The sequence below is a fragment of the Felis catus genome, chromosome B2 (genome assembly GCF_018350175.1).
Source record: "Felis catus isolate Fca126 chromosome B2, F.catus_Fca126_mat1.0, whole genome shotgun sequence".
NCBI classification, from domain to species: Eukaryota; Metazoa; Chordata; class Mammalia; order Carnivora; family Felidae; genus Felis; species Felis catus.
In genome coordinates this window covers 106,626,424-106,653,227 of record NC_058372.1, presented here as the reverse complement: position 1 = coordinate 106,653,227, position 26,804 = coordinate 106,626,424, and the positions used below count along the sequence as shown (strand labels likewise).

General features: G+C 34.9%; 1 protein-coding gene across 3 annotated transcripts in view; it reads left to right on the top strand.

Annotated features, from left to right (window-relative positions):
- The window catches only part of CEP85L (centrosomal protein 85 like), a 170,909-nt gene that overhangs the window by 7,193 nt on the left and 136,912 nt on the right, over window positions 1–26,804 (top strand). For all 3 annotated transcript variants that reach the window (XM_045057959.1, XM_045057958.1, XM_045057957.1), the window contains exon 2: window positions 10,898–11,059. In XM_045057959.1, the coding sequence (XP_044913894.1) occupies window positions 10,898–11,059 (162 nt within the window). The remainder of the gene's footprint in view (window positions 1–10,897; window positions 11,060–26,804) is intronic.

Genomic DNA, 26,804 nt, shown 5'->3' with positions numbered 1-26,804 from the left:
ATTTGATTGCTCTATTGATGCTACTTTTCATTACTAAAATTCAGAGTTAGAGATGAACTGTAGTTCTTAGTTATCCTGCCGGAGAATGGGATGAAATATTTGGACTAAATTTGGTGTAAAGTTCAAAGTTTTCTACAAGGTGGTTACGTTGTAGACAGATTGTGTGTTTTTTGACTGTAAGAAATATATGTTGCCTTCCCATGACATTACAGAAGCTTTTTTTGAAGCTTTCTGAGTAGTACTGAGCATTACATCTTATTTTAGGAATGATGTACTGAAAACTTTGACTAGAAATTAAGTTCTTTAATTTTGGGGAGATATGTATTAATTTTCTCAAAACTTTAATTTGAAATGTTTTAGAACTAAAGTTTTGTTTCAGTTTTGGCACTTAAATGTGTTGTGTGTGACACTTAGGTTCCTAAGTATGAGTAAACAAAAGGCTAATTGAGAAATAATTAGCCTACTCAGCTTTCTTTGGAGGTTAATGGCTACATAAATTAAAAGTAGCATTTATTAGGTCTGACAGTTTAGGAAAATTTATTTTGATTGGGATTTTTATTTTCTCCTGGATGTTGTTGATCCTTCTAAGTTTTGGCATAATTTGCTACCATGGAGAATATTTTTTCTAGTGGTACTATGAAATAGTTACAGTGAGAGACAAAGGTGGGCCTCTGGAATACTGCTTGGTATACTTTTTCCACATTTGTAGTGGTTTTATTAAAAACTTCATTTTTTACCAATGTGTAAACTGAAACAAAGGCTTATCAGAGATTAAATTAAATGTGGTCCTCATTCCAGATGGCTGCCAATATACTTTTTTTGGAATACAGCATTTCAAGTAACCAGAAGATAAGCTAGGACTTCCACCTGTTTACATATTGACATCAACATGCATGTAATTTTTGCCATAGGTGGAGATAGACTTGTCTGTGTTGTTTGCTCCCCTAACCCTCTTGAATTCCTTGCTTTGTATAATGAGTACTTGGCATATATTTATTGGTTTGAATTCATATTTTTGTGTGAAAGGCAAACCACTTATTTATCTGGTGTCTTCTTAATTGAGGTAATTTTAATCTCAGCCTGAACCAGTGAAAACTCTTCCTTGTTATGGTAGAATTGAGAATAAGGAAATTTCAGAATTACATTGAAGGAATGTAGTCTTATACCTTTTGCGGTAATGTGTTTAAAATTATTCATAGTAGTTAATGAACTTCCCTATTTATGTTTAAGAAAACAAAGAATACTAGTTTTTGATTACTTAAAATTCAGTTTTAATTTACATTCCCACCAACAGTGCACAAAGGTTCCCTTTTCTCCACATCCTTGCAATATTTGTTATTTCTTTTTGATAATAGCCATTCTAATGGGTGTGAGGTAGTATCTCATTATGCTTTTGATTTTCATTTTCCTAATGGTTAGTGATGTTGATGTTGACACATTTTCATGTACCTGTAGGCCATTTTTATATCTTTTTTTGGAAGAATACCTATTCAGGTCCTCAGCCCATTTAAAAAATCTGATTTGTTGTTGCTGTTGCTGTTGAGTTTTATGAGTTTCTTATATATTTTGGATATTAATTCCCTATCAGATACATAGTTTGGAAATACTTTTTCCCCCGTTCTATATGTTGCCTTTCATTTTGTTGATAGTTTCCTTTGCTGCATAGAAGCTTTTTAGTTTAATGTAGTCCCACTTGTTTATTTTTGCTTATGTTGCCTTTGCTTTTGGTGTCCAATCCCCCCCAGAAAAACATTGTCAAGATTGATGTCAGGGAGTTTACCCTCTGTTTTCTTCTAGGAGTTTCATGGTTTTGGGTCTTGTGTTCAAGTTTTTAACCCATTTTGAGTTGATCTTTCTGTATGGTATGAAGATAGGGGCTCAGTTTTATTCTTTGGCATGTGGCTGCCCAGTTTTCTCAGCATCATGTATTGAAAGAGATCATCATTTTCCCATTGTATATTCTTGGCTCCTTTGTAGTAAATTAATATACCCTATACGTGTGGGCTTGTGTCTGGGCTTTTTTTTTTTTTTTATGTTTATTTATTTATTTTTGAGAGAGAGAGAGTGAGCAGGGGAGGGGCAGAGAGAGAGGGAGAGAGAGAATCCGAAGCAGGCTCCATAGTCTCAGCACAGAGCCCGAAGCGGGGCTCGAACTCAAGAACTGTGAGATGATGACCTGAGCCGAAACCAGGAGTTGGACACTTAACTGACTGAGCCATCCAGGTGCCCCTAATTCTGGGCCCTTTATTTTGTTCCATTGATTTGTGTGTTTGTTTTTATGCCTGGCACTTTAGAAACAATATTTTTTCATATTTATTCAATTATCACAAAAACCCTGTAAGAGAGGTACTCTAATTTGTTTTCTCTTTTTACATGTGAAGAAACAAGAGGTACAGTTTAGGTAAGTGACTTACTCAAGGTCTCACTGCTAATAAGAGGTGGAATAGAGCTTGAGTCCAGGCAGCCTGGTTTCACAGTCCATTCTTTACCACTAAGCTACACTGTTATTTCTGTAATAAAGGAAAAAAATTAGGACTATTAGAGTCAGTTACCCTAGAGACAAACAGTACTCAGATGGACTGGAGGATGGCAATGGAGAACATAAATATTGTTATTTTAAGTGTCCTTCATTTTAGCTAGATATTCCCCAGTGTAGTTTGAGGTTTTTTTTCTCAGTGTGTATGTGTGGTTACTATTAATGTGAATGCTTTTTTATGTTTTAATGTTCTTTTTAATTTTTTGTGACTTGTGTTTTTTGGCCCTAGGAGGTTGTTTTCTCATATTTATTAGGTATTTTAGCCGTCATCCCCTCAAACCACTTATAATTATTTTTTTTTTTTAGCTGTTTCGGAAAATAATTACTGATCTTTAGGAACTTAAATGCAAACTAGCTCAAGGGATAGTTAAAAATCTGGATTTTAAAATAGACAACAAGCCCCCCCCACCCCTATTTAATCCTTTTTCTAAAAGGAAGAATATTTTTTAGATCTAATTATAATGTTTCCAGAATTTTAATTTTATACCATGAACATTTATTTGGTACCTAGTAGTAATAATGACTTAAGTTTATTGAGACCCTGCCTGGCCCTAGAGCTCTGTGTTAGAGACTAAAAAAAAAAAAAAAAAAAAAAAAAGGTGTCTTTCACTGTTCTTAGTTTGCTGAGGGAGAAGAAAGTCCTACACAAATGGGTTAATATAATTTAGTAAATCCCGTTCTGGAATTTTGAGTGATCTATTGGGAGAGCACAAAGTAGTAGTTATTGAATGCCACTGAATACCTCTTGGAGGAATCAGAAGACAGAACAAGATTCTGAACTGGGACTTTTAAAGAAGGTAGAGAAGGAAAAGAGCATGGAGTTGTTAAAGAACCTCGACTGTCTGGAGGCAGTGATTAAGTGTTGTGTGGCTAGAGAGTGTTTGTAGGGCAGCTGGCATAAGGGAGGTAGGGGTTGCAAAGGATTAGAAAATGGGGCTGTAATTGGTGAAGAAGTTTGCCAAACTTAAGTAGTTTGCAGGAAGGAACCTACAGATGTATATAAGCAAGAAAATGACAAACGTACTTCATTCTCAGAAGAGAACTCTGGTAGTAGGGTCGAGATAGCTTGGGTGGAATTACTTGCAGCAGTCCAGCCAAAATATATGATCTGTGACGGTGGACATCTAATTCAGTTTAGTATTTTCAAAATGGACTGAACAGTTTTAGAAACTGATTACTCTTAAGTGTTTAAGGAATAGCTTTTTTGTTGTGTTCTCTGGATTTATTCCTTTTTAACTTAGTTGTATGTTGATTTCTACTGATAGTATTGGGGCAGTTGAAGGCCACTTTGTGTAAAAGTGCTTTGTACTTGTTAACATTTCAGAGGTGTTAAAAGGTGAGACATGTGCATCTTATGTCATACAAGGGTAAGTGTGCTTTGATATTTTCTGTTTTGTTTTATGTAAAATGGTTGGTCTCAATCCACTGATAACCTGCATTTTGAGAAACACTGCAGTTTGTGTTCATGATTTGTATTCAGCTTTTTATGTAAAAATAAATATGCTTTGTCAGTGGTGTTATTTTTATTTTCTTCTGACTTAGAGTTGTCATTAAAAAAATTAAGTAAGAGGCACCTGGGTGGCTCAGTTGGTTGAGTTTCTGACTCTTACTTTTGGCTCAGCTTATGTTCTCAAGGTCGTGGGATCAAGCCCTGCATTTGGCTCTGTGCTGAGCGTTGGAGTCTGCTTTTGATTCCTGTCCCCCCACCCTCGTCTCCCTCTGCCCCTCTCCGCCACTCACACGCTTTCTCTCTCTAAATTAAAAAAAAAATTCAGTAAGATTGGTCGTTATTCTAAATGCAGAAAATTATAGGTATATCAACATATTGTGGAAGACTTGATACTGTATGCATTTTTGCTTCCAATTAAAAAAGTGCTTCAGAGAGAAAATGTAACAATAGGTTACCTCTTCATTTGATGCTAACCTTCTTATATTTCCAGTGTGATAAATATTAATAATTTTAAGTAAGTTTTTCCCGGGCATTCAGTATTCTATTTAAAAGAATTGAAATTCATGTTAAAAAATTTAAAATACCATTTCCAAAGAGAAGTTCCAGCGTACGAAGGTACTTCTGTCTTTGTTCTGGAGAAAACTGATTTTACAGTCAGTTACTCAATTGCTTTAATATGATAGGACCTAGGTAAGACTTTATTGTCAGAGATCCCTGAGCCTCATTGTAATTTTTTTTTAAAAAGTCCGTAGCATGTACCTAGAAAGTGAGTAGTTCCCATTTCAGTAGCAGAGTTTTACAACTATAGTGTAAGATAGTTTTCCTTATTATATCCCCTGGTAAGCATATTTCCCTTCTAGTGCTTAACTACTTTGTGCTTCTGGATTGACTTGAATAGAGACAAGACATGGCATTCTCCTCAGAATGAATGAATTCAATCTAAATTAAAGATTAGAATGTTGTTTTCTTCATGACATTTGTTAATTATTTTCAGTGTTCTAGGTATGTAATATAAATTTTTTTTTTAAAAGAAGTACAGTTGAACCTTGAACAATGCAGGAGTTAGGGGCACCAGTCCCCTGTGCAGTTGAAAATCTGTGTAAATCTTTTGACTCTCGAAAACTTAACTACAATAGCTTGCTGTTGACTGGGAAGCTTTACTGATAACATAAACAGCTGATTAACACATATTTTATATGTTATATGTATTATATACTGTATTTTTACAATAAAGTAAGGTAAAGAAAGCATTACTAAAATCATAAGAGAAAATACATTTGCAGTACTACACTATGTTTGTCAGTACCATAAGTTTATATCATCTGTGTATAAGATGAATTGTCAGTATCTATATCAATATTGTCTTAAATGGTACAAGTCTTGTACCATTTAAATGGTACCATTTAATGTCTTAAATGGTACAAGTCTTGTTGTATGTGTTAACTAACACTAGACACCAAAAATGAAAAGATAACCTGAAAAACACATTCATATATTACAGGTATACACAACAAGTCATGCATTGAAAGTGAAGAAGCAGTAATATGATTGTCCCACAGTAGCCTAGCCTATACACTAATGAATGAGTTATTGTAACATTTTAATGGCATACAGAATTATAGTCATATTCATAATATATTATTGGAAACTGTTAGATTTTTAAAAAACACTTACGTGTGGTAGGCTGATATGCAGTTTTTTTCAATGACGAGAGAGAGGGGCATACTATATGGTAATGTAATTCTTTGAAAGCAAAGTTATAAAACAGTAAGAAAACCAACACATTATTAATTTTGTATTAAATATTACTCATTTTATGCCTATGTGAAGATAGGCTATCCACTACCATACAGGTTTTGCACAGGATATTGTACATGGTGAATACTTAGGTGGTGATGATGATAATGGCATAAAAACATCTCACACAGTTCTTGCCTTACAGTTACTGGATTTTCATGCAAAGACATACATACAACAGGTAAATTTTTTAACTGTATGGCATGATGATTATTTCTATTCATTAAGTGGAAGTGGATCATCATAAAAGTCTTCATCTGTGTTGTGTTTCATGTTGAATAGGGAGGAGGAGGAAAAAAAGGAGGGTCTTGCTTTCTCAGGAGTAGTAGAGGTGGAGGAGGTGAAAGGGAAGACAGTAGAGGCAAGCAAACTTGGTATAACTTTACATAAATACACCATAATTTTGGTCTGACTTTTTCGCTTTCTCAAAAATGTTTCTATACAGTACAAGTGACTTTTCTACCATTTGCCTTAGTTTTAGTGCTTGTATCATGGAAAGGCCATGTTGTAAAAGAAGTCAAAGCAGTCTTGAGTAATCAGAACCGTTCTGCCAGATTGTTTAATGTCAGTTTGTTTTCTGACAATGCTTCTATGTCGTCTTTTTCGTTGTCTGGCATTGGTTTAGAAGCACTCATCTCTATCAAACCATCTTCTGTTAATTTCTCTGTTGTGGTATCTATTTGCTTTTGAATTTCCTCAAGACCCGTATCTTGAAAGCCTTAATTTCCCACCTATTTTGCCATATCCACATCTGTTTTGCGATTCCTTTGACTGGCTCTGTCGTTAATCCTGTGAAGTTATGTGTAACATCTTGACACTGTTTTCTCCAGCAGGAATTTATTGTTTCAGGGTCGATGGCTTTCACAGCTTTTTCTGTAACGATGTTGGTATCTTAAATGGTGTAATCCTTCCAGACTTTTATGATATCCTCTTTTGGGGTTCTCTTCCATAATGTTTTCAATGCTTTCCATAGGGAACCATGCAAAATGAATCTTAAAGGTCCTTATGACCTCTTGATCTAGAGGCTGAATTAGAGACCTTGTATTAGGGACAGGTAAGCCACTTTGATATCTTTGGTGTTCAACTCATAAGGTTCTAGGTGGTCAGGGGCATTGTCCAATACCAAAAGGGCTTTGAAAAGCAATCCCTTACTGGCAAGGTACTTCCTGACTTCAGGGACAAAGCATCAGTGGAACCAGTCTAGAAAAAGCGTTCTTGTTCAGCCTGTTCTACAACCAAAAGTCTGGCTGCTGATGGTTACCTTTTTCCTTCAAGGCCTGGGGGTTAGCAGCTTTACAGACAAGGACAGTCCTGATCATACACCTGACTGCATTTGCACAAAACAGTAGAGTCAACCTATCCCTTCCTGCATTAAATTTGGTGCTCGTTCCTCTTCCTTACTAATAAATATCCTTTGTGGAAATTTTTTTCCAGAGTAGGATACATTTGTCTGCCGTTCAGGCAGATATCCTTTCTCGTCAGTGATTTTTGTAATAGTGTTTGGGAGCTCCTCTGCTGCCTCTTGGTCTCAGAAGCCGCTTCTCCTGTTATCTTGACATTTTTAAAGCCAAACTTCTTTCTCAAATTATCAAACCATCCTGTGCTGGTATTAAATTCTTCAGTTTTATATCCTTTGCCTTCCTTTGCCTTAAGTTGTCATGTACTGTAATGAGACTTTGCTTTTTCTAAAATCAATCTAGAGTCTATAGGTAGGCCATTCTTATGGCACTTTTGCACCCACCTACAAGCTGTATTTTCAAATCAGGAAAAAAAAATTTCATAAAGTTTCCCATATTTTTGCTCTCCTGCTGGTGTAGCTGCAGCAACAGCTTCGCAAATTTCCTTTTCTTTCTTTCTTTCTTTCTTTCTTTCTTTCTTTCTTTCTTTCTTTCTTTCTTTCTTTCTTTTTCTTTCTTTCTTTCTTTCTTTCTTTCTTTCCTTTTTTTTTTTTTTTTTAACAATGGTCTTGATATTGGATTCATTTATCTAGAAATAGAAAGCAACTATATGTACTCAAACGGTAGCACATATCAAGCATTCATTCACCTTTTTCTTTCTAATGTCCTGACTTTTCTGCTTCTTGGGAGCATTTCTAGCATCACCAGTGATACTTCATATGGGTCCCATGGCGTTGAAAGTTTATGTTATTGCACAAAACATGAACTATGAAAACTATGTGAGATCCATGAGAGATCAGTTTATTGTGCTACACATACTAGAGATGATTACCTTCACGTGGCTTTTTAAATGGATGCTCGCAACACGTGAGTTCACTGCAATAGCAACAAGAAGTGGCTGTAAAATCATTACAGCAGTATACTGTGTACTACAGTTAATTTTATGCAGTTATGATTTATTATTACATCTTTGCATTTATTTACATTTCTCTTTGAATGGCACCATGTATGGTGTGGAAGTGTTTATGTAAGTTTTGATAAATTGTAACTTTTTGTAATAGGATTTTTATATATTTTATGGGAGTAAATGATAAAATAGGACTAGCATCTACATACATTTTATGTGTTCATGACAAACCTAACTTTTTCTTAAGTTTTTTGTTATTTCTAGGCTACTTGGTGTGTCTGCAAGTTTTTTCATACTGTCACAAATCTCCAGGAAGTTTTCTGATATGTTTACTTAAAAAACTCCACATATAAGGGGAGTCGCTCAGTTCAGACCCATTGTTGTTCAAGGAACAACTATAATTTTAAAAATCTAAACCTTTATTTTTTAATTTCTCGGTTAGTAAGATTGGACATTGTTTCATATCTTTATTTGGCATTTACATGTACTCCCAGCCTATTTATGCTATTTGCTGGGTATTTCTGAAAAATATTTCTCCAATAGGTTTGCATATGGGAGAGAAAGTAGTGGACTGGTTACCCTTTTTGATAATGGTTTAGACAAGACTTTGAGTTCATATACAGGGGATATTACCTGAGGAGCCGATTGAAGCAAACATTTTGGTATAGATTATAGGCAGATCAGAGAACAGGCCTGGTTACAGAATACTTTCACTTGGTGCTTTTATAGGTGAGTAATTAATTAAGTGAATTAAAGTAAGTCCCATTCAGAGAGAGGTCTGGAACCTACAAAGTTTTAAGTGGTTGTTCTGGACATCAAAGCTTGTAGAAGTGTCTCTGGTCAATATTTTAAATTTTTAGTTAGTTTAAATGTATATGGTTTTCAAGGCTACTTATTTGTTTTATACATTTATGAAACCAAAACATTTAATTTATATATTACATGTAAATAGAAATTCAAACTAATATTAACATGACATAATGTTTTATTAAAACTAAAGATTTAATGTTGGAATTAATATTGGTAGAAACCAGCTTCAGTTCTGGTTTTATTATTAATCTATTTATGAATTTTGATTTTTTAATATTAATATAAAGAATGGCTATCCTGAAGGTGTGGTAAAATGATTTAATTCATTTTATGGACATGTTTATCTTTCTGTGATCCTTATGTTGAAATCTAAAAACTTTATTTTTTCTAAAGACTACTAAAGGGCACTTGGGTGCCAGTTTCAATACTGTGCCAGTTTGTAATTCTGTAAAGATGTCTTGTTTCATATCATGATAAGTGCCCCATGTGTTATTTGCTCTTTACTTAGAAGTAGCTGTACTCATGAACATGAAACACAAATGTGGGCATTAAAATTACTCAGATCATCTGTAATGTGCTTATTAATTTTTTAAGGATGCATTGAAATGAAAGCCCCAAATTCTTATATAGAACTTGTTAACTTCCACAAGTCTTCAGGCTCCAATTTGAGAATCACTGTGTTAGCCATTCATAAAGATATATGCTTCTATAGCTTTTATATAAAATTCAGCAGATTTAAAATTGCTCTTTCAGATCATACTAACTTTTGTAAACTAGTAATAAATAGTTCACAGACTGGTACTGGTTCACAGATATACTTTGTGTGGCATTGTAATGGATACTAATTAATGAAGTATGCAGAAAAGTAAAATGAAGGATGAAACCACAAAAGGCAAATAAAAATTAAAAATGGAAAAGATAAGTAAAAATAAAGACTGAGAGAACATTGAAAAGTGATGTTAGCTAAAAAATAAAGATTTAATATAACTCAAGGGAAAATAGAGCAGAGAGCCAAGATGTTTTGGTGTTTAACTTTTACCAAAATGTAACTAAAGAAATAAGTACGCGATAATTTTAAATGTGAAGTGATAAGTATATAATAGAAAAAAAAAGATTTATTTTCCATTAGCATATTGCACTTAAATTATCATGCGGTATGATTCAATTAGGCTTTCCCTGGACCTCCATTCTCAGCTAATGCCTCTGTGTGGAATGATAGATGTCTGCATATCAAATATTCCAGAGCAGAGTGCTGGCATTTATAGACAGATAGATACATTTGACATTTTATTTTATTTTATTATTTTATTTTTTAATTTTTAATTTTAGAGAGACTGTGAGTGGGGTATCGGGGTAGAGGAAGAGAGAGAGAATCCTAAGTAGGTGCCACACTCAGTACAAAGCCACATGTGAGGCTTGATCCCACCACCCTGGGATTGTGACCTGAGCTGAAATCGAGTCAGATGCTCAATTGACTGAGCCACCCAGGCATCCCGATTTGACATTTTATTTTATTATTTTTTTAATGTTTATTTATTTTTGAGAGAGAGAGCATGAGTGGGAGAGGGGCAGAGAGAGGGAGACAGAATTTGAAGCAGGCTCTGTGCTAATTGCACAAAACTCAAAGTGGGGCGCCAGCTCACAAAGTATGAGCAGAAGTAGGATGCTCAACCAACTGAGCCACCCAAACACCCCCTGATTTGAAAGTTTTAACAAGGCAGCAGTACATGTTTAATTAAAAGTTCAATACCTGTAAGGGGAAATCAGAGTCCTTCAGCAGAGGAAGCTGCTAACTCAGCATTGAATTTTTAGGTGTATGATATGTAAGTTTATTTGATGAATCTTAGATATCACTGATCTATTTTAATTATTTGGGACAAAAAATAACCTTTTTTTTTCTTTTTTTTTTTAGTTTATGTGTATTTTTTCTAAGGTCAAAAAAGATCTGTCTACTCATAGACATTGTAAATATGCTAACATTTGCATATTTTCCTTTGTAGGCCCAGATTATTCCTCATCAGCATGGTTACCTGGTAATGAGTCATTGTGGCAGGCCACAGCTGTTCCATCCAACCATCGAAATAATCATATCAGGAGACATAGTATAACTTCTGACAGTGGTGACACCGGCATTGGAACTTCTTGTTCTGACAGCGTGGAAGGTGAGCGGAAATGCTGAGTGTTTAGACATGAGCCTTCAGAATGGTTGTCGTTGAGAACATTTAAGGGATGTATTTTGTTGTTCTAAAATAAGAAATTATAAAGTAGTGTTTGAATATTTAATAATGTTCAGTGTTGTTATATATCAAAATTCTTTCTCTGATCATATTAGTTTTTCCCTCGTTCACTTTTAAACTATTTATTTTGAGATAATTGTAGATTCACATCCAATTTTAAGAGATAGTGCAGAGATTTTATGCATTCTTTATTCAGTACCTCCAACCCCCACCCATGGTAATATCTTGCAAAACTCTACACTATGGTATCACAACCAGGATATTGATACAGTCAAAATACAGAACATTTCTATCACTGCAGTGTATACTTCGTGTTGCTCATGCTCCCCCATCTCCCTTAACTCTTGGAATCCACTAATCTATTCTCTATTTTTATAACTTTTTCATTTCAAGAATGCTGTATAAGAGGAATCATACAGTATGTAACCCTTTAATTTTTTTTTTTTTTTTTTACGATTCATTCACGTTGTTGTGTATGTCAATAGTTTATTGCTAAGTAGTATTTGGCATTGGTGGCATTAGATAGACCACATTTTGCTTCACCATTTACCCACTGAAAGATACTTTTCAGTTTCAACTATTGGGAATAAAGCTGCTATAAGCATTCATGTGCAGGTTTTGGTATAAACATATGTCTTCATTTCTCTGTGGTAAACATTTAGGAATGAAGTTGCTGGTTGTATGGAAGTTGTATGTTTAGTTTTTAAAGAAATTGTCACACTGTTTTTCAGAGTGATTATTTCATTTCCATTTCATGGATCATCGTGAAGGATCTAGTGTTTTCTTCATTCTACCTAGTATTGGTGGTTTTTTTTAAAGTATTTTTCTTTTAATATTTTTTAATGTTTTTTTATATTAAATATCATTTATTGTCAAATTGGTTTCCATACAATACCCAGTGCTCATCCCAACAGGTGCCCTCCTCAATGCCCATCACTCACTTTCCCCTCTCCCCAACCCCCATCAACCCTCAGTTTGCTCTTAGTATTTAAGAGTCTCTTATGGTTTGCCTGTTTTATTTACTTTTGAGAGAGAGAGAGAGAGAGAGAGTGCGCGTGCACGCAAATGGGGGAGGGGCAAAGAAAGAGGGAGATACAGAATTTGAAGCAGGCTCCAGACTCTGAGCTGTTAGCACAGAGCTTGACATGGGGCTCGAACCCACAAACCATGAGATCATGACCTGGGCTGAAGTCAGACACAACTGACTGAGCCACCCAAGTGCCCTGCATTGGGCAGAGAACATGAACTTCAATCTTAGTTGTACGAAAAGATTAAGTCACCATGTTTCGGTTTTCAACATCTTGTACATTCTAAGACAGGTTTGACCCTTGTCTGGCTCCAAAGAGGTAACCTCTAAACTCTTGGAATATCCTGCTTAATAAGAGTGTCTTTGTTTACCTGGGGACCTTGGTTTTCAACCTTGGTGGTTTTTAAATTCTGGCCTTTCTGATGAGAATGTAGTGGTATCACTGTGGTTTTAATTTTCATTTCCTTCAAGATTAATAATGTTGGACAATTTCTTCACATGCTTATTTTCCATCTCTATTCTCTTTGTTGGTATGTTTCTTCATGTCTTTTGCCCATGTTTTAATCAGATTATTTCCTTTATTTCACTGTTGAGTTTTGAGAGTTCTTTATGTATTTTGGATACTAACCCTTTTTTGGCTATATGGTTTGCAAATATATTCTTCTACTCTGTACCTTGTCTTTTTATTCTCTAAAAGTGTCTTTTGCATAAACATAAAATTGGATGTTTAGTGTGGTTTTTTTCTATATGGATTTTGCTTATAGGGTCAAGTCTAAGAACTCTTTGCCTAGTCCCAGGTCTTGAAGATACTCTCTTAATTTTTTTCTTAAATTTTTATCATTTTTTCTTTTCCATTTAATTCCATGATCCATTTTTGAGTTAAATTTTTATAAAGTAAGTATGTTTGGGTGTCTCCAAGACCACCCTTCATACCAGTGATTTGCTTTAAGGAATCACAGAGCTCAGAAGAGCTGTCATACTAATGGAATCAGCCATAGAGAAAGAAGCAAAGGGCAGGATCTAGGAGACACTACGCCCAAACTTGCGTTGTCTTCTCCCGGTGGAATTGTGTCTGCTTAATTCTCCCAGCAGTGATTTGTGACAGCACATACAGAGTTTTGCTAACCAGGCAAGGTCCACCCAAGCCTTGGTGTCCAGGATTTTTATTATGGTTTGGTTATGTTGGCATGGTTGACTCCATGTGTGGATTATCTTACTCTGTAGTCCTTGAGAGGTCAAGCTGGTTATCACATGATTCAAGCCTTCCACCATAAATCGCATTATTAGCATAGACCATATGAAGCAACCCAAGGTCCCCAGGTAAACAAAGACACTCTTATTAAGCAGGATATTCTAAGGGTTTATAGGTTACCTCTTTGGAGCCAGATAAGGGTCAAACCTGTCTTAGAATGTACAAGATGTTGAAAACCGAAACATGGTGACTTAATCTTTTCGTACAACTAAGATTGAAGTTCATGTTCTCTGCCCAATAAGTCTTGAAATTGGGTAGAATAATTATTCCCATTTTATTCTTTTTCAAAACAGTTTTTGCTGTCTTCATTCCTTTGCTTTTCTATATGTTTTAATAATTTTGTCTATATGTACCAAAAATTTTGCTGAGAATTTTATAGGAATTGTGTTATCTATATATCACTTTGGGCAGAATTGACATATTTACTCTCTTCAGTTTTCTAGTCCATTAACGTGGTATAGTTCTCCATTTATTTAGATTTTAACTTTACTCACCAATGTTGTACATGTTTTGTTAGATTTATACCTGAATATTTCATTTTTTATTTTTTATTTTTGAGTGATTGTCAGTGGCATTGTATTTCCAATTTTGGTGTCCATATGTTGTTATTACAATAGAAGTAAAGTTGATTTTTGTATATTTATTTTGTGACATTGCTGAACTCACTCTTTAGTTCTATGAGGTTTTTTTTTTTGGTAGATTTCTTGGGATTTACTCTATGCACAATCATGCCATTAGTAAATAGGGATTTTCTTCCTTTCCAATCTATATGCCTTTTATTTCCTTTCCTTCACTTATTGCAGTGACCAGACCATCCAGAACAGTGTTGAAGATGAGTAGTAGGACTAGACGTTCTTGTCTTTTTCCTGATCTTACAGATAAAGTGCTTAGTCTTCCACTGTTAAGTAGCTGTGTAACAACTGTTAGTTGTAGGTTTTTTGTAGATGCCATTTATCAGTTTGAGGAAGTTTACCTCAAATTGCTGAGATTTTTTTTTTTTTTTAATGAATGGGTACTAGATTTTGCAAATGCTTTGTCTACATCACTTGATAAATGATATTCTTCTTTAGCTTGTTGATATGGTGGCAAGTTTTATTGCTTGATTTTTCAAATGGTGAGCCAGCTTTCCATCCCTGGAATAAACTTCACTTGGTCATAATGTATAATTCTTTACATATATTGCTGAATTCTATTTGTATTTTGTTAAGGAATTTTTCTGTGTACCCATAGAGATATTTGTCTGTAGTTTTCTTTTTTGAAGGAACTGTCTTATCCTGTTTTGATGTCAGGATAATACTAGCTTTATAAAATGAATTGGAAAGTATTCTCTCCTATTTTCTGGAAGAGAAATGTATGGAATGATATTCTGTAGATGTTTGGTAGCACTCTTCAGTGAAATAATCTGAGCCTAGAGATTTCTTTTTTCATAGTTTTAAAATAATGAATTCAGTTTCCTTAATAGTTATAGGGTTATTCAAATTATCTCTTTGAAATTGAATATTATGATAGTACCCGCTCAACCCCAAGGGAAGTGGTCTGTTTTGTCTTAGTTGTCAAATTTATGTGTATAGAGTTGTTCATAGCTTTTCCTTATTATCTCTTGATGTCTGCAGCCTCTGTAGTGATATCCCTTATTCCATTTCTGGTATTGTTAATTTCTGTTATCTTTTCTTTTTTCTTTTTTAGTCTTTGTAGCAATTTGTCGGTTTTATTGATATTTTCAAAGGATCAGTTCTTTCATTAATTCAGTTCAGTGATTTCTGCTATTTATTAATTTATTTCCTTTTACTTTGGGTTTATTTTACTTCTTTTCTAAATTCTTAAGGTGGGAGATTAATCTGGTTAGTGATTTGAAACTTTCCCTCTTTTAGATGTATGCATTTGGTGCTATAATTTTTTCTGAGTACTGTTTTGGCTTTGTCCCACAAATTTTGATATGCTGTGTTCTCATTTAGTTTATTGTATTTTCTTAATTTACCTTGAGACTTCCTTTTGACCTTAGTTATTTAGTAGTATGTTGTTTAGTTTCAAAGTGTTTGGTGTTTTCTGCCATCTTTTTCTTATTAATTCAAGTTTGATTGTGTTGTGGTCAGAAACATCTGATTTCAATTCTTTTAAATTTTTTGAGGTTTCTTTTAGGTCTTAGCATATGTTTATTTTGTATATCTTCTGTGGGCACTTGAAAAGAATGTGTATTTTGTTGTTGTTGGGTTAAATGTTCTATAAATATTGATTAGGTCATGTTGGTAGTGGTGTTTTTTTCTATATCTTTGATTTTCTATGAAGCTATTCAGCCAGTTGTTGAGAGAGCAGATTTTTAAAGTCTCAACTATAATTGCGGATTTGTATACTTTGGTTGGTTCTTTAAATTTTTGTTTCATATATTGTAGTTCTGGTGCTTGGTGCATATACATTTAGGATTTCTATGTATTCTTGGTGGATTGGCCCTTTTATCATTATATAGTAATCCTGTCTCTGGTAATTTTTTTGTACTGAAGTCTGCTTTATCTGATATTTATATAGCTGCTGTGGCTTTCCTTTGATTAATGTTTAAATGGTAAATGCTTTCCATTTTTTTACTTTCAACCATCTGTATCATTATAGTTGAAGTTACTTATGACAACAGACAGTTGGATCATGAGTTACAATTCACTCTGCTGATCTCGGTCTTTTAATTGGTATATTTAGGCCATTTACATTTAATGGAATTATTGATTTATTGATACTTAAGTTCTCTGTCCTTTTTCTTTTTTCATATTCCTGCTTTCCTATGCATTGCTGGAACATTTTTAGAATTCCACTTGGATTTATCTAAAGTATTTTTTAAAAAACTTTTATTAGAATGTGTGTGCATGTGCATGTGCACATGTGAACGGGGAGGGGCAGAGAGAGAGGGAGATTGAGACTCCCAAGCAGGCTCTGCGCTATCAGCATGGAGCCCAGTGTGAAGCTCGAACCCATGAACTATGAGATCATGAGTCAGACAGCTAACCGACTGAACCCCTCAGGTGCCCCTTTAGTATTTTTAAGTGTCTCTCTTTGTATAGCTCTTCTAGTGATTGCTCTAGGTATATGTGTGTGTGTGTGTGTGTGTGTATATATATATATATATATATATATATGTATGTAATGTAAATAACTTTAACAGTTTGAGTGGAGTATAGAATCCTTTTACCATCCCCCACTTAGAATTGTTTCAAATATTATCTCTTTATATTAGTGTCATAATATTTACTTCAACCATCAAACATAATTTAGGAAACTCAAGAGCAAACAGACAGCCTATATTTGCTTTCTATGTTATTTTTACCTTTATATTTTAAGGTTCTTTTTGTTGTTTCCTTTTGGTTTAGCCATTTTTTTAGGATACAAATTACCTGAATTTCTTTTCAACTGAGAATGTCTTGATTTTCCCTTGATTCCTGAAGGATAATTTCATTGGGTATTCAATTCTAGTTTGACTTTTTTTTTTTTTTTTTTTTTTTTTAGTACTTGAAAAGTATTGTGCCATTTCTTTCTGGCCTCCATGGTCTGATGGCAGATCTCTTGTCATTTTCCTCTGGCTACTCTAAAAATTATTTTCTTTGTCTTCAGACTTTAGAAATTAAGTATCACATGTCTTTGGGTGGATTTCTTTGGGTTTTTCCTATTTGGGGTTTGTACAGCCTCTTGAATCTGAACTTCCTGCCAAACCTGGGAAGTGTTCAACCATTATTTTCTTTGATTACTTGAGTCTTTCCCTCTTTCCTTCCAGGACTCTGATGGAACAAATCATAAATCTTTTGTTATTGTCCTGGAGGCTTCTGATACTCTGTTCCTTTTTTTCCTCCCTCTCCAATTTTTTATTTGTTATTTAGGCTGGGTACTTTTTATTATTTTGTCTTCCAGTTCACTGATTTTTTTTTTGGGGGGGTCCACTCCATTCTAATGGTGAGCCCATCTACTGAGCTTATTTTTGTTACTGTACTTTTCAGCTCTAAAATATTTATTTATTTATTTATTTATTTATTTATTTATTTATTTATTTTTATGTGTTTTATTTCTTAGCTGATGCTTTGTTGTCATTTGTTTCAGGCATGCCTGTATTGTTCGGCAAAGCAATTTTATAATGATTTCTTTAAAATCCTTACCAGAGAGTTCTTAACAATTCTGTTATCTTGGTGTTGACATGTATTTATTTATTTTTGCATTTATTTTGGGAATTTATTCTTTGTATGGCAAAGATTTTCAACTGAAATTTGGTCTATTTTGTACAGTTATGAGATTCTAGATTTATTTACTACATGGCAAATATTGTTACATTTATACTTTTATCACATGTCTTATAATTATAAACACATAAGTATATGTAATATAAAATTATTTTAAATGTTTATTAGTATGTTTAAACCTTTTCTATTAGCTGATTTTGTAAGATACTGCTCTGGCATGTGAAATGAGGAGGGGTACTACTTCCTTACTGCCAGATGGAGCTAGAAGTCTAGGTTCCCCACTTGGCCTCTGTTGATATCTGACGAGTTTGGAGGGGAGTGCCTTGTTACTGCTAGATGGGGGTAGAAGTCCACGTTTTCAGGTCATCATTACTGACACCATTTGTGTGTGACCTCTGTATTGCTGGGAGATGGTGAATGTCGAGCCTCTCTGTTAGGCAGGCCCCTCTGATATAACCTAAGAATATATATGTGCATAGTGGTTATCCATACTGCCAGACAGGGATGAAAATCATGTCTCCCTACTTGGCCTTCTTTGGAATTACCCTGGTGAGGCTATTTTAGAGAACTTTGTTATAGCATGGCAAGATTGGAAGTCTAGGCTCTCCACTTACTTTTGTTGGTGTGAGTGGAAGTAGGGCTGCAGTTTTTTGTATGGTGTTTGGCTGGAGAAGAGTGTTTACTGTCTGGAAAATTTCTGTCATTTTAGGCTTCCTCTTCCCTGGTCCATTGGCTAGGGAGAACAGGCTTTTCTGGGACTTTTTTGAGCCATGCCCATGGCTCTTTTGGGTGGCTGTTTGTTTGTTTGTTTGTTTGTTTGTTTGTTTGTTTGTTTTCAGCTCCAAAGCTGGGTGGCAAAAAGAAAACTCAAGGAATTCACTGTCTCGTTCTTTGCGTCCTGAGTTTCTTAGCTGGTCTGCCATATTTTCTCCAACTTTTAGTCTTATGTTTGTTTTACATATAATGTCTAGGGCTTTTAGTTGCGTTTAGTAGTAAATATAGGGAAGAGTGTGTGCTTTCCATTATCTCACCAGTGTTTTCTCACAGATGTTAATAAAAATCTTAACTATTACTGTTTGCCATAACTTTGTTAGTAGTTGCATTGAATATTGATTTCATTATGGACTTGCATCTGTTGTTAGTTGACTATTTAAAACATACAACTCAAGGAAAGGAAGGAAATATATACAAGGTGGTGAAGGGGCAGATAAATAGGAGTGTGAATTGTAAAAAATAATAATTGTAAGACAAGTATTCTTTTGTTAAATTGAAACATTAATATAATTTAAGTATATGGTGCCTCTATTTCTTTAACTTTCTTTTTTATGTTCCCTGAATATAAGATTTTATATCCTGTTTTCACAGCCTTATTTGGTTTATAAATGGATACTCTTAGAACTGTTGATTTTATTGTAAGTCTGTTTAGGTTTTATTCATATTTTTGTCTCTTGAAGTGAAATTGACAGGGTATATTGGCAGTTGTCTAGTGGAGTTTTTTTACTTGATTGATCTGAAATAACATTTTATTTTCAACGTTTTTTTTTTTTATTATTAATTTTTTATTTTTGGGACAGAGAGAGACAGAGCATGAACGGGGGATGGGCAGAGAGAGAGGGAGACACAGAATCGGAAACAGGCTCCAGGCTCCAAGCCATCAGCCCAGAGCCTGACGTGGGGCTTGAACTCACGGACCGCGAGATCGTGACCTGGCTGAAGTCGGACGCTTAACCGACTGCGCCACCCAGGCGCCCCTGAAATAACATTTTAGTATAGTATTCTACATGTACTACTACTGACATTTATTTTAGAGTCCTTCAGCGGGAGGCTGGTGATATTCCTGAAGTATTAAAGAAAATGTCCCATTATAGAGACTTTTTTCAAGCTTTCAGCATACTAATGGTCTGTTATCTTAAGCCGTAAATGATAAGTAGGATTATTTTCTTTTGGTAGTAGTCATAGTGTTAGAATTGGATGGGTCTTTAGAGAAAATATAATTAATTAGGCCATTATATAAATGAGTAAATTAATTCCCAAAAGATTTAATGACTGCTCTTACTAATATGGTAGTTAAGAGCTTACGCTGTGTTTAAACCTGTTGTCATGTAATTATCTTTGCAACCTTGAATAATTTCTCATTTCAGCCTTATATTTTTCATCTCTCATTTGGAGATAACTTGTTTTTATGTATTATGAAGATTTAACAGCATGACTTTTAAATTGCTTAGTGCAGTTCTTTGCATTACCATCATTGATTTTAAAACGATTTGTGTTCTCCTTCCTTGATCTCTTTTTTGTGTCTCTTTCCTCAGATTTCTCTGTCTTAGGAAGTTTACCAGCTGGCTTATCTAAAACAGTGTTGCTTCTACTGCCACCCTCACAGTTTTGTACCCACACCCTTGCTTTATTTTGGGTTTGTTTATTCTGTCATAGAATAGGAACTGGTATTTACTGGATGCTCAATTTTGTTCAACACAACAGTGCATATATAGATTTTCAGTTAAGGTTCCTGTTTTTAGCCTGCTTTTGTACCTGATATTTCTGAGGTTACACCCTCTTTGATGTTCTCCTAAATGAACTCCCTGTGCTACATTTCCAGACTTGTATTTTATGCCACATATTCTGTTCTGCTTCAATAATTAGCCCTTTATTTTCCACCTTCTGGGATTTTCTTGCAATTTTTTTCTCTGATGGTCCTGTAATTTTCATTGCCATGAGTTTCTACTGTCATTTTGTTGAGCCTTGAAAGGGAGAGAATATAACTTTGTGTGCTCAGACAGTAATCTTGAACCAGAAAATCTATGAGACACATATAAATGAAAAACAAAGAGAGGGGCACCTGGATAGCTCAGTTAAATGTCTGACTCTTGGTTTAGTCATGATCGTGCAGTCGTGAATTCAAGCCTTTCCCCACATCGGGCTCTGGGCTGCTGGTGTAGAGCCTGCTTGGGGTTCTCTCTCTCTCCTTTTCTCTCTGGCCCTCCCCCACTCTGTCTCTCAAAATAAATAAATAAACTTAAGAAAAAAACAGAAAAAGAACTAAAAAAGGTTATACAACTTTTCCTTAGTGTCAGTTATTCTGTGTATTTCTTCTACTTCGCCAATTTTTTTAAAAAAGTAATAAATGCACATTTAAAAAAGCATAAAGGTGAACATAATTTTAAAAGCAAATTTGTATTTCAAATATCATTAAATTTGTGGTCTTTGAAAAATTTGAACCTATATAGTATTAAATAGAACAAAAAGTGAAATCTCCCTTTATTTTCCCTTCTTTAATTCTTGCTTTATTTTCAAAGGTAACAGATACTATCAGTGTGTTCCATATTCTTCCAGATCTTTTGTGTACATTTATTCACCTACACACAAGTTTTAAAATAAAACTAAAACTGGATCATTCCATATATGTTTGTGATTTGCTTTCCGTTTTTTTTTTTGTCTTATTTATATTGGATTTCTTTAAAAAATTAATTTTCATTGTAAATGAATCACATGACCTAGTCCACATCACCTCCTAGAATTGCCTTTTCTCCAAGGACATTCAAACATTCAAATGCTGAGATAAGATTGGGACTGGGTTTGACCTCCTGGGCATTTAAGAGTAAAATAGACTTCTTTGGGTGGGGGATGGGGGATATTTTTTGATGTATTAGAAGGAACACACAGAATGAATAAAAGCCTTACCAGTTTACAACAGATGAGCCAAATCACAAGTTGGAATAAAATAAAAGGCTAGAATATCTGTTATATATATATTTCTCTAGCAAACGTATCAACTTAAGTATTCAAAAAAAATTTTTTTTAATGTTTATTTATTTTTGAGAGAGAGAGACAGAGTGTGAGTGGGAGATGGTCAGAGAGAGAGGGAGACACAGAATCTGAAGCAGACTCCAGGCTCTGAGCTGTCAGCACAGAGCCCGATGCAGGGCTTGAACCCATGAACTGTGAGATCATGATCTGAGCTGGAGTAGGATGCTTAACCGACTGAGCCACCTGGCCGCGCGCCCCATCAACTTAAGTACTTCTTAAAAACACATTTATTTGATTTAATGAAAATTCAAAAGTTTTGAATGAACACTGATAAAAGATAGTAAATTTAAGAAATGACACACTGGGAATAAATATTTGAAATAAAACTACATGGAAATAATAATTCATGTTATTTAAAGAGCTTCTACAAATAAGGACAATGCCCCCAAATAGGTATTCATTTATAAAATTCAAAATTTTTTATAATTTTAAATATTTTATAGATAAAAAGTAAACAATGGGAAAAGTACAGATGCCCAATAAGCATCAAAAAGATGAACAAAGTCCTAGTGAAATAAAAGTCTGGATGATGGGATACTGCTTTTCAGGAACAGGGGGAAATAGTCCCTTTTCCCCCAAAATAGACTCTAATATCCAGAGTCTGAGCGTAGCTGGGAAAAGTAGTACTCTCATAACTAGTACATATATTCAGCCTTTATAGAGGAAAACTTGGCAGTGATAACTAACAACTTTCTAGCTGTTACTATGTCTTAGGTACTTTACACAATAATTCATTTAATCCTCACAATAACCATCTAATGGAGGAAGTGAGACACAAAGAGGTCAATTACCTGTAAATATCCTAGGTAAAGTATAAATATTCTTGATTTAGCACACAGACAGGTGAACAAAGATCATACATACAAATATAGTCACTGTAGCACTGTTTAGTAAAAGTTTAGAGGCAACTTTAAGTATATTAATAGGGACATGGTTAAATATTTCACTGTGTATCCAGTTAAAAGAATTAGGTAGCTTTATATGTGCAAACCTAGAAATTCAAGCAGGACTCTACCTTAAGACAACAAGTTGAATACTGTCCTTTAATTTACCTAACTCCTTTCTGAAATCCCTCTGAAACTCGGGGAAAAACAAATAACACTATGGTGACAAGGAGAACAAGACAAAACAAGAGTGAAATTCTGGGAGCTATAATTCAGAACAAGTAAATTTTTCTAGCAGATCCCAAAGAGTTGAATCCTAAACCAGCAACAAAAATTCAGGAGCAAGCTGTATATATATTAGCAAGCTGTAATAATATAGTATATATTATTAAAAGTCCTCAATAAGGTCCAGGAACTGGTAGTACCTGGATTGCCAGGTTTCTCCACCGTATAGTAACTCTTCCACTTTTTTTTTTTTCAAGTTTATTTCTTTATTTTGAGAGAGAGCATGAGCTTGCATGCAAATGGGGGGGGGGGTAGGGGCAAAGAGAGAGGGAGAGGGAGAGAATACCAAGCAGCCTCTGTGCTGTCAGTGCAGAGCCTGTGGGCTCCATCCCATGAACCATGAGATCATGACCTGAGCCAAAATCAAGAGTCAAGACATTTAACCAACTGAACCACCCAGGCACCCCTTCTGCTTTCTACTGTATTATGTTATTTGGATGCAGTCTTAGGGGGAGTATTAAACTCCACCTCCTAGAAGAGGAAGTACCTGAATTTAATATTTAGAATTATTCTTTAAAATTTATTTGTCCTTTCTATTCCATTTATTTATTCACTTGTTTGTATCAATGTGGGCTCATGTATTATACCTACTTTTTTTTTAAATTAAGCTTCAGACTTTATTAGAATTTACCAGTTTTTTATTAATGTTCTCCTGCTCCTAGTTCCTATTCAGGATACCATATTACTTTTAGTTGTAATGTCTCCCTTAATCTCCTTTGGTCTGTTACAATTTCTCATGCTTTCCTTTTTTCATAACCTTAAGAGTGTTGAGGAACACTGGTATTTTATAGAATGCCCCTCAGTGGATTTGTTTGATGTTTTCTCATGATTACATTGAGATTATGCTTTTTGGGAAGAAGAGTACAGAGATGAAAGTGTCATATGTCAGGGGGTACATGATATCTATCTGATACCAGTGGTGATGTTAACCTTGATCTCTTGGTTAAAATGTGTTTTCTGGGTTTCTCCACTATAAAACTATTATTTTGCCCTTTCATATTCTATTCTTTGGAAGCAAATCACTAAGTCCAGCCCAAACATAAAGTGGTTGTGGGGTACTGAGTTCTATATCCTGGAGGGGAAAATATGTATATAATTTGGAATTAGTTTTTTTTTTTTTTTTTTTTTTTTTAAGGTAGGCATCATGTCCAACATGGAGCCCAATGTGGGGCTTAAACTCACGACATTGAGATCAAGACTTGAGCTGAGATCAAGAGCTGGGCAGTTAATGGACTGAGCCACCCAGGTGCCCCAAATTGGAATTCTTTTATAAGAAAGATTCATCCTTATCTCCCTCATTTATATCAGTATGGACTATGCATATATATTTTATTTTTTTGGGTTATGATTCAATAATATTTATTTTGTTGCTCAAATTATTACAGCTTTGTTCCATTAGGAACTCTTTCATGTTGGCTCCTGTGACACTTTCTGCCCCACACCCATCCTTTTGTTTTTGAGCATTTCCTAATTTTGGGTACTATAAATTGTCCCATGCTCGTCTTATATTTTCTCTACCCTCACCCTGGAATCAGTGATTTCTTCAAGGAGCTCTGGTTCCTTTTATTGGAGAATCGTATTTAGAAATCAAGATCTGGGTGCTGGGAATGCTTGTTACTGCTGGGGTGTCATGGCTTCTAGGCTGTCCCAGAGGACAGAGCTAGGCTATGCAGGTATGTCTACCAACTTGTGTATACACATATATCTATAATTGTTTCTGTGTGTATTCATCAGTATTTATATTAAGATAAACATGTGTTTCATGCTGATATCTCTTGACTCTAATTCAGTAAAGTAGAGCTTATTTTAGCCTTTTCCTTGCTTGTCTGTATATAACTTCTCTCTCCCAACAGTGAGATACCTCCCACCACCTACCATCCATTTACTTATTGTTCAACCCCTAGTGTACAAGTAAAGCAGGTTCAGAAACATTAACCCGTATTTCCCTGTGTTTGTTTTCTGGGGCTTCCATAACCAATTACCACACACTGGGTGGCTTAAAACAATAGAAATACATTTACTTATGGTTTTGGAGACCACAAATCCAAAGTCAAGGGGTCTACAGGGCCATGCTGTCTTTAGAGGCTCTACGAATGAATTGTCCTGCCTTGCCTCTTCTAGCTTCTGGTGGTTACCAGCAATCCTCTTTTACATGGCTTTCTTTGGTTCTCCCCAGTGTCTTCAGATCTCTCTTTCCCCTTACAAGAACACCTGTCACTGGATTTAGGGCCCACCCTAATTCAGCACGACCTCATCTTTTGATTACATTTGCACGGACCTTATTTCCAAATGAGGCCACATTAGCAGGTTTTGGGTGTTTTAATGTATCTTAAGGGTGGACACAATTCATTCCATAACACTCTATTATATGTGGTTAAACAGAAAGGCATAAAATAAATGCTGGAGAGCAATTTGAACTAAGTTTAATTGAAAATAAAACAACTGCTTTGAGGGCTTAAAAAATGTAATTAGCCATTCTCTTCAATGAATTTTAAAAATTACCTTGTTTTTTTTTTTTTTTTTTTTAAATTTTTTTTTCAATGTTTATTTATTTTGGGACAGAGAGAGACAGAGCATGAACGGGGGAGGGGCAGAGAGAGAGGGAGCCACAGAATCGGAAACAGGCTCCAGGCTCTGAGCCATCAGCCCAGAGCCTGACGCGGGGCTCGAACTCACAGACTGCGAGATCGTGACCTGGCTGAAGTCGGACGCTTAACCGACTGCGCCACCCAGGCGCCCCAAAATTACCTTGTTTTTTGAGGAGAGAATGATGTGGGAATGATAACAGATCTGAGGAGTTAAAAGTTGCTGAGTGGATGCCCTGGGATTTTTTTAGTTATTGTAAAGCTGTTTGCTTTAAGCAAATTATACTCTTTCTTAACTTGGGTCCTATGTTTTGACTTTTCAAAAATTTACTTGAGATCCAGAAATGAAATAAACTCAATAATCTTTGTTTTCAAATAATTACTTCACCCTCCATTGAATATTATGGTGTTAACATGGATCCAGGTGGAAATTTTCCTTCCTCAGTTTGGCCAAGGAGAGCTTAAAAATAATCTCCCTCCCTCCCCTCAGACTAGGTTACGAAATATCAAGACTGTGTGCTACCTTTTCATAATGACTGGCTGGAGAACTGAAAATACCTTATTGAGAATATTACTGGTAATGGTTTCTTTTTCATAATATCCAGAAACTGTGATCCTGCTGTGTATTATTATGTAATTATTCAACTTTTCTATTGCTATTTAGAAAATGACCTTTTCTTCAGTCTCCTCTCTTCAATTAATTTATTTGTTTTAACAGTAGCAAATATGGCTTTTTCTCACTAATTCATTGGGTGTTAAATATAAGTTCCTTTAATCTTTTAGGGATGAAGAGCATGATTTCTACTTTCTTCTTGAATTGAGCCAATATGAAGATGATGTATTTTTTGGACTTCCATTATTTTTTGCTGTTACCTCTAACCTGAACTCCCAACTCCTTTCCCTGTCCGTTTTTTAGTGACACATGAAGCAATGAGTGATTTTACTGGTATATATTGCACAGAACTATACAGAGTATCCTAATGGCCAAAGAATCCATTGAGTTTAAGGCATGATCACAATAGGTAGTGTTATTTGAAGGCTATTATATATGGATAAGGCATAGGGCAAATAGGGCAAGAGTTCTAGGAAAGGATAAGGAAGGAGTTTGAAGAATGGTGGATGAAAGTTAGATGGAGTAATAGAACTCTGGAAGACTGACATTAATAGAAATTTAGGACTTCTGTGGAAAATGAATCAGAATTATGGTTTGAGTGATTGGTGCGTTTATGGATGATCTTGATTGCGTTTATGATGGACTATCTGGAAAGGTGAAGTGCAGCTGCTTAAAAATGTTAACCTGAATATAGGAAGTCGTTTTAGGAGGTATATTAAAGCAGGCACTTAGAGCAGGCATATCTGTTTAGTTAGAAGGAAAGCTTTGTGTTTGTTTATGTAATACTGGATTACATTTAGGATATGTTTTCCCTCCTGAATTTCTGTCTTTCTGAAGTTCTCGTAATATCCACTTCATGGGAGCTATTCTTTTGCTCTTCATCTTCTCTGTTCTTTGGTGATTGTCCTGAATCTTTTAACTTACAAAGGCTTGTTTTTCATTGTTTTTCATTGTGGGCTTTGCTTCATGGCATATCTGTTTTATGTTAAGGGATCAGGAAAACAACCAC